The sequence below is a fragment of the Phasianus colchicus genome, chromosome 10 (genome assembly GCF_987193195.1).
Source record: "Phasianus colchicus chromosome 10, bPhaCol1.hap1.1, whole genome shotgun sequence".
NCBI classification, from domain to species: Eukaryota; Metazoa; Chordata; class Aves; order Galliformes; family Phasianidae; genus Phasianus; species Phasianus colchicus.
The window spans coordinates 6,847,882-6,862,311 of record NC_143445.1 but is presented as its reverse complement, the minus strand read 5'-3'; the positions used below and the strand labels follow the sequence as shown (position 1 = coordinate 6,862,311).

The 14,430-nt window shown below is 41.3% G+C and overlaps 1 protein-coding gene across 2 annotated transcripts in view; it reads right to left on the bottom strand.

Annotated features, from left to right (window-relative positions):
• The window catches only part of CLSTN2 (calsyntenin 2), a 486,477-nt gene that overhangs the window by 300,888 nt on the left and 171,159 nt on the right, over positions 1 to 14,430 (bottom strand). The window contains exon 1 of one of the 2 annotated variants that reach the window (XM_090147200.1): positions 850 to 984. The exons of the other annotated variant lie outside the window; for it this stretch is intronic. Within the exon in view, the coding sequence (XP_090003326.1) occupies positions 850 to 952 (103 nt within the window). The 5' untranslated portion in view covers positions 953 to 984. Of the gene's footprint in view, positions 1 to 849; positions 985 to 14,430 lie in introns of those variants that run through there. 2 annotated transcript variants of the gene reach the window in all.

The window sequence follows — 14,430 nt, the reverse complement described above, 5'->3', positions numbered from 1 at the left end:
CGGATGTAAAATAAGGGAAAGCTAGAAATACTCACACGCCGATATAAACACCCTTAAAATGACGATTTTTAAGCGCTCAATATTTTTAAGTTACCGCTGTCGGAAAACGCTCTTTGCAGCCCTCCAGCGGTGAACACAAAGCACAGAGCCGGCACGGCTGCCGCGCGGAGCTACCTGCAGCTTCGGGGGGCATCTCCGAGAGCCGGGAACCGGCACGCTCGGCGAAAGAGAAGATCCACGTAGGAGAGAGCATCGCTTTAAAATACCGAAGGAAATAACAGGGAGCGCGGTGTCCCCGCACAGAGCCGCCCCGCGTTATTTGTTCGCCGCCAGCGACGCCGCGGTTCCCCGGAGCGCCCCGCTCCCCCGGGACGCACGCGGCTGCAGCACCGCAAGTACCGACCCGCTTCTTGCGGTTACTCTCTGCTATTCGTAACTTGGAGAAAGTTAAGGCGACAAAGAATCGCTGCCCTCCCAAAGTTGGTCAACGCGCGATCATTCGCGGTAAACAAACCAACCCCACAGAAGACAGCGGTAACTGAAGTTTTCCCTTCACACGCGGAGAGGAAAAAGGTGAACGCCCACGGACGGCAAAAACAAAGCGGAGGAGCTCCTAAGGGCGTGCAGCGAGCGGGCGGAGCGCTCGGGACCAAGTTCCGCCGCGGAGCAGCGCGGGGCGGCAGCGGAGCCGGGAGCCCCACGGCGGAACGCAGCCCAGATGCGAGCCGCCGCGCTCCGCCCCGCTCCCCGCATCGCCCCAGCCTCCGTCCGGAAAAGTTGCGGGCAGGGAGCCGTAGCCGGGCCGTCCCCGCCGCCGCCGCCGCCCGCCCCGCCCGGCCCGGTACCTGCCTTTGGCGGCGAGCAGACAGCCCGGCGGTCCGAGCAGCGGCCCCAGCAGCAGCAGCAGCAGCAGCAGCAGCAGCGCCGCCGGCCCCCCGCAGCGCCGCCGCATCCCCGCCGCGGCGCCGGCCCTCCACGCGCGACGCGGCGCCCTGCGCGGCTCCGGCTGGCTGCGGCGCGAGGCGGCGGGCGGGGAGGCGGGAAGGAGCCTGCCGCCGCTCCCTCATTCGCCCTCGCGGCCGGCACCGGGGCGGCTCCGGCTCCCGCCCCGGGACCGCGGCGACGTCACGGGGAGGGGAGGCATCAATATTCATGAGCGGGGCGGGGGGCGCCCGGCTCGGCCGCCGAGGGACGGCGCCGCCGCCGCCGCGTCCGACCCCGAGGAGAGCGGGGCGGGGCCGCGCGCGGGCTTGGGGGGCTCGCGCACCTGCGCGCGGACGAGGAGGGCTCGCGCACCTGCGCGCGCTCCCCGGGGGGCGGCGGGGCTGCGGCTGGCGGCGGCGAGGGCGGCAGGCAGCGGGAAAGCCCGGGCACGCGGGGAGCTGCGCGGGTCGCCCCGGCTGTAAGGGGCCGGCTGGGCGCGAGGCGCGAGGCAGGCCGCTCCCCGCTCAGCTGTCGCCTTGTCGGCGCCCCGGCCCGTGCGCTGCGCACCACCGCTCTGGGAAGCGAGCGCGGCTGGTGCGCGGCTGGTGCGCGGCTGCTCGTGGCGGGGCTGCCTGCTGCTGCGCCTCACGGATGGCCGCAGGCCCACGGTGCCCTGCCGGCGGCGGGAGCCTTGCTGATCACCGGGTGCCAAAGAGCGAGGGTCCATCCAACGCGCGCCGCAGCTGTCTAAGCGGCATCGCAGCTATTGCACGAGATTGGATTGGTGTGGGCCTTTCATTTAATCCTTTCCATTAGTTTCCCCTCTGTGTATGGCTCAAATCCCTTTGCATAGCCTGAAGCGCGATTCCCTCCTCCCACCCACCAACTCTACAGCGGGAGGAGGCACGGCCACGAGGCCCGAAGCCTTTCCCCAGTGCAACAGGCGGTATTTATCAGCTGCAGAAGGAAGGAACGCACATTTTCTGCTCCACTTCACCCAGACAAATACTTTCCAAGTTACATTAGTTGAGATAAACTTTTAACATCCTTTCTGCTTGCTCATCTAATTAGAGCTACGGAAGCTGCTTTCTTGCAGTCCCCATTGCAAGGCGGAACAGAACAGGACAAAGGAAAGCCAGGAAAAAGAAGCAGTAAGGTAATTTGGCATACCAGACAACTGCTCAGGGAACACTTTTTGTCAACACTCCATTTCTCATCTTTTTATAGAGGATGATTTTTTTCATGAGGAATTTGGCCATTATAAAACAACATCTTAGTGAAGATGAATCTCTCCATCCCCAAAGCATTAACTGTAAAAACAATGTTTGCTCCATAAGGGTTTCCTGCTAACAGCCCCAAAGCCCTCCCAGGACTTGGCACAAGGCATTGTTCCTGTACCCAGCAGGGAGCACACCGCTGCCTGCCCTATGAAACTGGCTGCGTTCATTGCAGCTGATTCCATAAACATACATGTGGTGCTGAGTGCTTAATTAATGTTCTTCTAGGGGTGAATATTAAATATAGTGCAGGCAGGTTTAACTATCGACATGAATGGGAATTACAGGGTAATTTCATGTTGACCTGGTCAAAACTGTCCACATTTATAGCAGACTGAGAAAAACTGGAAAGAAAGAGAACCTTAAAATCTGTAAGATTTTTGTTTGCTAACTTAGGTTTGTTGCAAGCAGCTCCAGAAGTCTGTAATACAACATCCCACCTGCTGAAAAGTTAGGAATGCAACTTAGGGATTAACACATCAAAACAATGCATATTAAGTTCAGAAATGCACTCAGGAAGGTATTTTCATTCACCGAATCAGCAAGACTTAGAAAGCTAATTGGTTAACATCCCCTTTTAAGTATTAGTATATTAATATTTATTATAAATGGTTTGGTGATTAAATCTAGACAGTGGCTTTGTAAGGCAGATGCTGTACGGGATGACCTCAGCCATGTTATAAGAAGCCCAATCAGAGGAGTGAGATGGAACAGGTGTTCCCCCACTCCTCAGGTAGGGAGCTAAAGTACAGAAGATGAGGAGATTTCACCTATAGATGGCTCAGTATTGGTGTCAGAGTCAAAAACTAACTTCAGCCCTGGTACCTCAATCAACACTGCTCTACTTTGTACTTTACTGTACTTTATCACAGTGACTGCCTGCGTGCTCTGCAGTCTTCTTGTGGTGCTGTATACCAGTGATGGGGGCGGTTGGATAGAAATAGTTACAAATTCTGATGATATAGCCCTATACAAAAATTGAAATTAAACAACTACCATTAATTCTGTGATTCTGTAATACCTACATTTTATGCTGACAGGTGTGCCCATTAACAATACAGCCTACTTTAGGGCATAAGAAAGAAAAAAGGTTGGAAATCCTTTGGCCAATTCTACTCTGTTGAATTACTGTGCACTGCAAGGAGCATATCTTTCAGTCCTTGCTTATATAAATTTCTGACAGAACCATTACAGGAGAAAAACATAGCATTTAATCTCAAACAGGATGTTATCAAAAGGTTACCTCTGACCTGAGACCCATCCATTCCTGTGTTCAGAACCATCTGAGAAAAGCAAGAACCCACACTGAGAAGTGCAAAAAGTCACTTCATTCTGACATGTTTTATTGGTCTTGTAAAATAGAAATTATAAAACAAAGGGGAAAAGGTCACTGTCATGCATTTACTGAGAATTATTGATGTGCATTTGGCATCAGAGGCAGTCAATCAGAAAGATCCATTTCAGACTGGAGTCATAAAGATTATTTTTATCATAATTTCCCCAGTGTAAATTCAAGACATTGGTGGAGAAGAGGATTTAAGCCTGAGAGACAGTTTGCCAAAGAAACTTGAGCAGCTCCCAGAGCAGAGTCAATCCTATCTCCCCTCAGGGACGTTGAGGTGGGATTTTTAACCATTGTGATAATCATGTTTTCTAAAGAAGTTAATAATATCATGGTGAATATCAGTTATTCTAAGGAATAAAGAAGTGACAGTTTAGCAGGAATATTCCCCATTCAGGTACCAAATGGTCCAACTATCTTTTTAAGGGAATTACACTTAACTAAAAACTAACAAAAATGTAATCATCAAAAATAATGGAAATCTTAACAAAAAACTCTTTTTCAACAGAAGAAAAGTTGAAAAGTTCCCAGTCATATCTGAGATTTCAGTGCATTAATATAGACAGTTCAGATCCTATAACAACCCCCACTGCAGTGTTCCTTATAGAAACAGTTTTAGGTTCTTTATTGCTTTATTTTAGAATATTGCATAACACTAGAATGGGGAAATACAGTCTTACTAGGTGCCCAATGCCATGATTTATACTATATTAAACCTAATTTATAGTATAAAATAAGTATATAGCCACAGGAAATCTGGATTTGATTGCACTTAGGAGAAGTTTATTTATTGCTAAAGAAAATGGCAATATGTTTTTCTGTTAGAAAAGCACAGGGAGAGGAGAGGAGAAGAGAGGAGTGGAGTGGAATGGAGTGTGCATGCTGTGTTACAGAAGAAAATAGATTTAAAATATAGCATTATGAAGCATGCATTTTAATACGATATATTAAAGTCTGGTTTGCAATCATAGGGTAAAGAAATAATAAGCATCCACTTTTCTAATAGAATGGAAGTAGGATTTATTTCTGCTAGTCATATAAAGTAATGGTTTTCATGTGCACCAAATCCATTAACAATGACATTGATACCATTTTTTCTTTACAGCAGGTTTGAATTAGGCCCAGGGTCTTCCTACTTAGTTGTTCTTTTGCTCCATGGCGTTAAACCTGCCGTAAATGTTAGAAGAATGGAACAAAATGCTGCAGCACTTTGCCACTGCTACCACAGGTTTCATTGCCTCTCTAGAAGTTTGCAGGCATTTCTCTAGAGACTTAGGTCAGTAGCTTTTAATAAATAAGCAGGGTGCCAATCAAGTTGAATAGAACAAACCGTCCCAGACATGAGTTTAAATACAAACATTTCTTTCCATTTATGCTGCAACTGCTAATGCTTTAAGCAGAAGAAAATATATTTAAATTATTTATTCTTAATAAATGAGCCATCTGAATAATAAATAAATCTCTTCTGTGATCCTTGGGAAGATTTTTAAACAAACAGCTCTTCTGCAGTGGAAAAACCACATGGAAGGTGTGCAAAGACCCATATCTGCTAAAATAGCATTAACAAGTTCGTAAAGCTAGGTAGCTGCAATGTTGGAAATCAGCTCTACCACCACCCTACTGCATTGTCCCTTACTACTTGCGTACGATGTTGTAATTCCTATTTAAGAAAGCAGACTGAAATTTTGAAAGTATATGGAAGTCTACATATTATAACCATTGTGACAGAAAGTAAGCAAACAATTCCTCATCTCTAATGGCTGAAGCTTTGACGCGTACTCTGCTTTTAAACTCTTTGTTTTCATCGTGTTCTTAAATTACATAGACCTTGATCTTACTTTGGCTCCATTAAGGACACATGATTTTTGTTGCTATTTCAAAAGCAATATTTGTTTTAAACATTTTATGAACCTTGCTTGGTTTTCATAATGTGAGATCGCTAAATAAAATCACGTTATATGTTAATTTAATCTCACCTAACCACAAAAAATAGCCTTTTGATGGGCAGCCGTATAAAAGACTTGTGTCTGGCAGAAAATGAAGAGGGCAGTTTGGTAGGACATGTGCTCCTGGCTGTGCTTTCTTTGGCATGAATTATATGGCACCCCTTGACAGCATATTCTCTCTATCAATCTTGCAGTATTTTTTGCAAATACAGTAATCTTCTATCCATTTTTTTTTCTTTTTGTCTATTTAGATATCACCTACCTAAATTCCCCATAAAATTTTACTTGAAGATTTTAATCTCCCTCCTTCACAGACAAAATGATTTCATGCACAGCAGTGTGGTGAATATCCAGAAAGACCAAGAAAGCATCATATTCAGGTAGTCTACTGACGGAATCCACAGCCAATTGTTGACTCTTTATTAGTGCTTTTAATGAAAAAAAAATTTTAATGAAAACAAGATTCTCACTCTGTTTTAATATTTGCTAATGAGATCTGCTAGGTATTTGCTTTTTCATTTTCAATGAGATGAAATGCTAAGTACTGTAATCCTCAAATGAAAGATCCAAGGCAGACAACACCATATAAGATGCTATTTTACATGATTAAATTAGATTTTGGAAGCAGAAATCATCATTTTATTTCCATAGCAATAATGAGATTGTCAGCAGAGTACAAGGAATCCTAGCCCAGGTGATTTTACCCAAGTGAGGCCAGACATCAGCCAGGCTGTCTCCAGCCAAACACTCAGAAGGGCAGGGAAGAGACTCTCATAAGAGCAGGAACCACAAGGCAGGACGAGTCAATAACGACAGCTTTTTAACACAGCCCAGAAACAGCCAGATTAGTGGGGAAAAAAAATGCAATTATAACAACCGTCTAGAAATGTAGGCAATGCATTTAAACTCTTGGCTGCTGTTCTTAGGTAAGCTGCCATGTTTTGCCTTTGCCTTCTCCCCACCCCCACTGTAGCTTTTTTGAATGATTTCAATGAAAAAAATATTGAATCATAAAAACAAGATTCCAAAACAGCTAGGATTCTCCTCTGTCTCTTTAGAGAGACTCTTCTCAGTGTCATTCCAGCTATTAAATAGGTAACAACCCTTCTCATCTCTCTTATTCTCCTGCATTTGCAATTGAGCTCTAGAAGCAATAAACCAGTTTTTATTTGGCTGCTAGTACAACACTGGATGACCAAAGCTACCAGAGTTGGCCACAGGACCTAAGTCAGCTTGTGACACAGTGTAGTCTTCCCCATTAGAAAGGTGATGGATCACACCCATGCAGTGACTTGCATCAAACTGAGACTGAAAATTTACTGTCGGGTGCCAAGCACAAGTCTGCAATGCTCTCTTCAGATTATTAGATCATGAAATTGGTGCTGCTTACAAGTAGCTGAACTAAGACCTTTCCTTGCAACCATTTCTGCTATAGGCAGAGGCAAAACCTCAGCCAGCTGTAACAGTCAGCTGCGCATGGGATGGACTTCGTGCTTGCTGAACTGGAATGGTGGCACTTTAAGTAATAGCACATGTTCAGAGAAAGTGAGGCCTTCAACATGCCACCAAAACTGCAGCAGTCAGTTTTGGAAGCAAATGCAATCACCTGAAGACACTGTAGGCAAATTCTTAAACTTTTCAAAGCATTTATTGTTCCTCATGTATTCTCCTTTAAGCCAATGGATTTTCTGCTACATTCCATTTTAGAGGACGTACATTCCGTAAACATCATGATAAAGTTAGAGATGGAAATTGGTACCCTCTTGTAAGGTTTATAGCCTCTGTTAATTCATGGTGTTCTTCTGTCATCTCTGTACAGACTTTAAGCAAGATACGAATCCCTGCAGGGATATGAATATGGCTACTTTAATGTGTATAAAGGGAAGAACAATAAATATCCAACGTAACCTTTTAAACCCAACTGAAAATGCAATTTGAAAAACATTTAGAAGCGCTGTCCCCATAAGATCCTGTGCATAACAAAGCATGCATAGGATCTGCTTTTCATGCCTTTTGCCTTCTTCAGAAGCCTTTCATTTCTCATACTTTTCCCCATGTTCCAGAATGTTTAAATGAAAAATGCATTTTTCTTGTTCACCCTCAATATTCTCCATATTAATCAATGCTTTCTTTTTCTACCTTTTTCTAATTTTTGTATATTTTCCTAATATTTCCCAAAGTTCTTAGAACAAAGTGTAAGATTTTAAATTAATTTTGACTGGTATACAAACTGTGAGGTTATATCAAACATGAGACATTCCAAACTAACACTTAAATAGCCTCTACTTATTCATCAGAGAGCAAGCACAGATTCCCTTTACAAATTCACAACCTTCAAAATGAAATGAAGTAAATCACAACCTTTGCAAGAAAAGAATGTTCTGATGTAGAAATTAACATCCTTGTAGTTGATCCTAATATCCTTCCCTAATATTCAGCTACCAGCTTATCATACCAGACAATGTAAAAACAATGTAGATTTTCCAGTTACTATAAACTTTCCACCTCAAGATAAATTTGAACCAGTTACTTCCTATGGATGTTCTTTACTTTCCAATTCTTTTTTTTTTTTTTTAATAATTTCCCTTCTTCTCCATGTCTTATTTCTCTTGATTATTATAATCACATAATCTTATACTTTGTCAATTTTGTTTGCACTCCTCTAATGAAAACATCCTGATAGTAACCACTTTGGATTTTATTCTGTTTGAATTGAGCTGCAGAGGGCTCTTATATTCAGGCTGATCACTTAACAAGACTTGATATTTACAGAAGGCAATCATTTCATTAGGAACATAGGTGAAGAGTGCCATACAAAAAAATGCGGATCTCGAGGCATACTGGAAATTCAGAAGAACCTGGGTGCGGTGAGTCACAGAGCCTGTAAGGTGTTTCTTTTTCCCCTCCACATGGGATTTAATATAAAGAATCTAGATTACATTAAAGACCAAAGCAGATAGCATATCTGCATCACCGGATATTAAAGTACAACTTCCAGCAGTACCTCACATTGTGAGCTTTTATCTTTCATGGCTTCTGTTCTGAAAGCACTAGTTTCCTGTGCATTGACTGTGTTCTTCTTGTATGTAGAAAGGAAACTATGATGATTTTTGTGCTTCTCAACAGTGATCATATTACAAAGCTGAACAGAAAAATGGACTGGAAACTAGCTGTTGTTGAATTGCAATGATTTCCAAAGATGATAAATAACAGTAAAATTACAACAGAGAGATTCAACACAGAAATACGTCCACATAGCTATCCACATGAATCTGTGAAATTCCACTTTAACAAAAATCACCTGAAATCAAAAAAATAAATTGCAGTCAAACCCTTATAAAAAATGAGTTTGAGAGGACCAGAGCGACTTCAGAGGGGAATCGCATCTACAGGGAGAGATAGCAGATCTATCATTCCAAGAGGTGAAGCGAATTCTTAAATATGTGACCACATCCATCTGGCTTTCTAAACTAAATGAAGTAAAACAACCCAAGAGTTCAAATCCTAGAATAATTGCAGATGCAGTGCTATCACTTCAGCACAGATTCAGATGAAAAAGTATTTTTCTTACTTACAGGAAACTATAAGACATCCAAGGACAAATATGCAACTAATTTTGTCAGAGAGAAGAGACCTTCAAATATGCAGTATTTCACACTGTTGTTTGATAACTGGAACTGTAGCTAGAACAACAGTTCACTTACGCCTTGGCTCTCCACAGTGGCTTCAAGTTTTCAGAAGGGCTAATCCCTTAACAGAAAATGATAAATACCTTAATTGTTCTCAATTTCCCCAAATGAGAAGGTTTATTATAAAAACTACTTGAGCAAGGAACCTATTCCTATATATGATGTAGTTTGGGGCAAAACATTCCAAAGGAGGTAGAAAGGATTCTCTTGGGTGTATTTTTGTGAACAAAACTTAAGGAGTTCCCCAGTGCTGTCCTGCCTCGTTGACTGATGCTAATGTGGTATTACTGGTCATTGTCAACAGATGCCAGTAACTTGGAGAAACAGTTCACTGAAATACAGTGCATCCTAATAGTCCCATTTTCTATCACTCTCATTACTGCAAGAAAGGCTTATAAGCTGCTGCTTGAATGTGGTTACATGACTTATCATCCCTTTTCATCCACTCACTTCCTGGCAACACAACATAGGATTTTGGATTAAGCATATGTATGTTTTTAATTTTTTCTTCCAGAAAATATCATTAATGAAAATGCCCTAGTTTGGAAAATAACATTTTGCTACTCTTTCAGGAAGAATGTTGGTCTTCCGAGTAATTGAGAATTTCTTATTTTGAGGGTTGCAGATTTCAGGCAAAGCTAGTGGTAGGCAATGAATTCAAAACAAGTTCACTAGCCCATTAAGTGACTCAAATACTACAATAAATGGACCAACAAAATATAAAGGGAATGCAGCAGAGCTTTTTCTCAGACAACTGCATTTCCTTACTATCTCATTAGAGTCTTGCTGCAGAGACTGCGAATTTCCCAGTGAAATTTCTCATCAGCAATAAGCAGCAAGCAAGTAGCCCAGCATGATTAGCATTTGTATTGCATCTATCACTGGCAATAATAAAGCAACTTCTATGTTTTAGTACTTCGCAGCTTGAAAGGGCGGCAGCTTAATTTTTGTAATATGAAAAATTATCATTATACAAAAATTATTATTCTCCAAAAGCTCATAAAGTTTGATAGTTACCAATTCATAGGTAAAGCAAAAGATGTGATTGAATTACAAAAACAATTAAGCAGCGTGAAATTATTTCAGATGTCCTTGGATCAATAAAGAATGCTCTGTGCCTTGAATAACTTAACATTGTGTGTTAATCAATAGGAATGATTGATTTTCCTAAAATATTTTTAATAAGTCCATCATTATTTTTTCTTCCTTTGATCAGAGGTTTGCAATACCAGCAGTGCTTCACGTAGCTGTGCTCTGAATGCAAGGTGAATGCAGTTCCACTGTGAAAGAGAAAGCAAGCCTTAGAGCTCCTCTTCCAAGAGGGCCACCACCCCCTCCTTCCCATCACCATGGCCCTTCCCAAAGTATCAGTAGGACACTTTTGGACAGCACATGTAGGACTACACAGAATCATCACCTCTGCTGAGTTCTAAGACAGCATAGGAAAGGACTGTATTGTGCAGGAACCATTGAAGCCCTGTCACAAGTGAATCCACTGTAACCTGACCAAGATTGCAGGCTGCTTTCCATCCCAGTACTGAGATACTACAGATACTACCTGGGGAGTAATACAGGGTGAGGGTGATGTGTGAAGACATAAGTTGAGTACAAATAGATTACATTGTTTACATCTGGACTCACTGGTTCCCAAGTTCTCAGACAAAATACCTCTCACAAGGTTGTCATTTGGTGTAAGTAAATGACCTCACATCCCATCGGTACAGGCAAACACACTGGTTCATCACCCAGAACATTTGACATACACTTTCCATTTGTGCATATACATCATCAGTTCAATTTGGCTCCAGTGCATTTTTCAAGCAAAAGTAGTTGTTCCACCCTGCCCTACCTTCTTGGCACTGTGGAGCAATTGCAGAGTACAAGAACTGGATTTCTTGTCAAATGACTTCGAAACTGAGGATGTGGGCCGTGATCATACTTCGTGTGCTCCAGTGCTTAATGGTCATTCAACTTAAAGGATTCAATTTAAAGGGGTAAAACCAAAGACTGAAATTAAATTCATGAACTATGTATAGTGAACAAGTGGAGCAATAGATTCTTAGCAGTGCAGCTTTATTTGTTAGACTTCCACAGCACTTCTTGTTAGCTCATGCAAAGCGTAAGTGTAATTTACTGATATGTAATTAATGTCATCTGTGTCTCTCTGAAAATGAAAACCAACTTGATAAATATTGTGCATTTTGCTTTAAATTAAGTATTTTAAAATTCTGGAAGTGTAAAATAAGGAAGCCTGGGCATTTTTACCATTCTAAAATTCATGGCCCCTCTCCTCCATTTTCCTTGCCGAGCTATTTTTACTAAGGGTATCATACAGGAAGGGTGTCATACAGGAAGAGCTCATTCATGGATCGTGAGTTTGCAATTACATTTCTTTCCTTACATGCCCATGAAGTTATGCGTGTTTTTGACCCTAGCTGCACAAGGCGCTGTCAAATATTGATCTGATTTGTTTAATTGGTTTCGTATATTTGCTCTGGCATAGGGATTTAATAACCTTACGGAGAAAAGCATTTTTGCATTCTATATAACTTAAATATCTTCTTAGTACCTAGCGGTTTAAATGTGTACATATGAAGTCTGCTTTCTACAAACCTGTGAGTGATTAAAACTTAATTTCCAAATGTTTACAGGAGTTAAACAAAGTCAACCTGAATTAAATTTTCAATCCAAATGAATGAAGGTAGGTTTTTTTCTAATGCTTATCGAGCTTTATCCATTTTGCCTTAGTGAACATCAGCAGGTTAGCACGTTCTAAATACATGTAAAGGAATTTTATATATGCTTTAAGTGCTTTTGTAGAATAAATTAATTTCTTCAGAGGAAAAAAAAAGAAAAATCTAAATTAATTATGAACAAAATACATTCCTGGTAAAATAAATAAATACATACATAGATACGTAAATCAGTAGCAGTGGTTGTAGTAACCTGAGCAGCGTCATGCCCTCGGTTTCAGCCTTTAAGAAATTACATGCAGATCACTATATTGTTTCTATCTATAACTTGTCATACCAATTAGTCTATGACAGAAAACTGATATATCACAAAAAAATATAAAAACATAATTATTTCTTCTGCAGCATTAATCTGAAAGAGCAATGTTTCTACATAACTGGTAATGACTTAAGATGATCTGCCAGTCTACCATATCTCAGATGTGCAATAAAACTCTTAATTAGCAGAATTGAGACCTTTGTGTGTGCCTATATAGTGTTGTAGTCTCCATCAAAAAAAGTAAGTCTCAGGCACAGATTGTGATTCTGGCTGTGTTATCACTTCCCTGGGAACTTCTCAGAACCCAGCCCGCAGCATCCTCCGGTAATAGCTGCAGCCATCAGTTCCCTGACCTCTTCCCTTTTCATTCAGGCTCCTCATGAAACAAAAGGCAGGGCAGAACCTTTCCTCCCCACTTCTTATCATTTGGATGCTCAATTTTCAAGGAATATATGACTGAATTATTTCCAAAGAAGATTAAAAGCATCTTTTTCCCTCCACACACCGTGGGGAGAGCACGTGTCTGTCATCCAGCATCTTCAAATTATTCAATGAAAAAGCTTTGTAGAAAATAAATCTGGATTGGTGATTAGTCTTGAATGTGAGGTAATTACTGTCTTGTAAATACAGCTTCCTGTGATAGCAATTTACAGTTTTTACAGATTAATATAAACCTTACAAAGGTATCTGATGAAGTAGCACAGGTTAATGAGTCAGCTTTCAAGGATGACAAATCAGAAGAGAACGGGAAAAGAAATTAAGACTGAAGCCAGTGAGATTAGAGGTGAAGGAATTTTGCAACTGTTACTCATCTTTCCATATCAAAGACAGTTTTACACATAAAAGAGCTATAAAATCTGACCACAAAGAGTAATAGTACACTGAGTTTAGAAAATAGCTGAGAACTTGTAATGTTGAATGCTGTCAGAGTCCTCAAGTACATTTCTTTTTGTTGTGTAAAAGGTCATTGCTACTTTTGTTGCTAACTTGTCTATGAACACCTCAGCTATTGCTAGTAGGTCCTTGTGAAAAACTACCGAAAGATGCAAAAATGTTGTGCAGCCATCTCTACCAGGTATGTGAGAGCTCTAAATAAGCAATAAGAGAACTTCTACTGAAAAAAAAGTTAGCTGGTCTCACAGTTATGGGGAGTTATTGCTGAGAAGCAAGGCTGATTTCATAGAACAGAATACACAATGCTTCCTCTCTTCCTCGAAGTGGGATGAACTTGCTGAGCTATCACAAAAGAAACAACGCAAATGATATTATAGCTTTAATGTTATAAGTTTTGTTTTGCATAATTATTGATTATTTGAGGCTTCTGAGAAAAAAAATTTAAAAACTGATTGTTTTTCTAAGAGAACTGTATCAGTATTTTAGATTTTAAATTCACATGGTGGTCCATAACATCTATCTATTGTAACAAAAGCATTTAATTCATAGAATTTATTTATTGTAGTGGTATGAGTAATTAAAAGGATGGGGCTCATTTCAGACCTATGGAATCCACAGTATCAATTACCACAGATTTCCTCAACTTTCACCTTAAGCCAGACATACAAAAGCTCAGAACAAAATCCAGAACATTCAGCTAAGCCAAGAAAACCATCTTAATCAATCAAGTCATGTGCGTGAAATAAAGAAAACCAAAAGTCTAAAACTTATTTCTCAAGACAACATTTGCAAAGTGGTGAATCGGCTTTTTGTAAGAGGCTTTGCCATGAATCATTTGTAACCAGTTACTGTGGGGTGCAGATCGTCCAGTCAGATGCAGAACAAGCAGTGGATCTCACTGGTCTCAGCTGCAGTCCTGATTGAAACAGGTTCAGGAGATGAGCTCAGGCACAGATATTCAGTGATTTCCTTGACTTCTTGCTCACTCCATGCCGTGTCAGAGCCTCCCAAACTGTAAGGGCACTGTTTGGGAAATAGCTTACCATAGGGACAAGAGCCATGAGGAGTCCAGAGATGCAGAGCCAGTGGCACTGAAGAAAGTGCATAGATATTTCAAATATAATTATGGCATTATAGTGTCTTTGCTTCCTTTGTTTACATCAAGAGAGATTTTGGCTATTTGCTTTTCTATAACAAAAGATGGTATCATATACTGTTATTTTCTAGTATATACCAGTTTAAGAGGTGCTTTCCCCCCCCTCCCCCCCCCCATATTTCATCTATTTCCTGAGTTTAAAGAAGGCCTTACTCAGTTGCTAACATCTACTACTCTTACTACAGCTAAC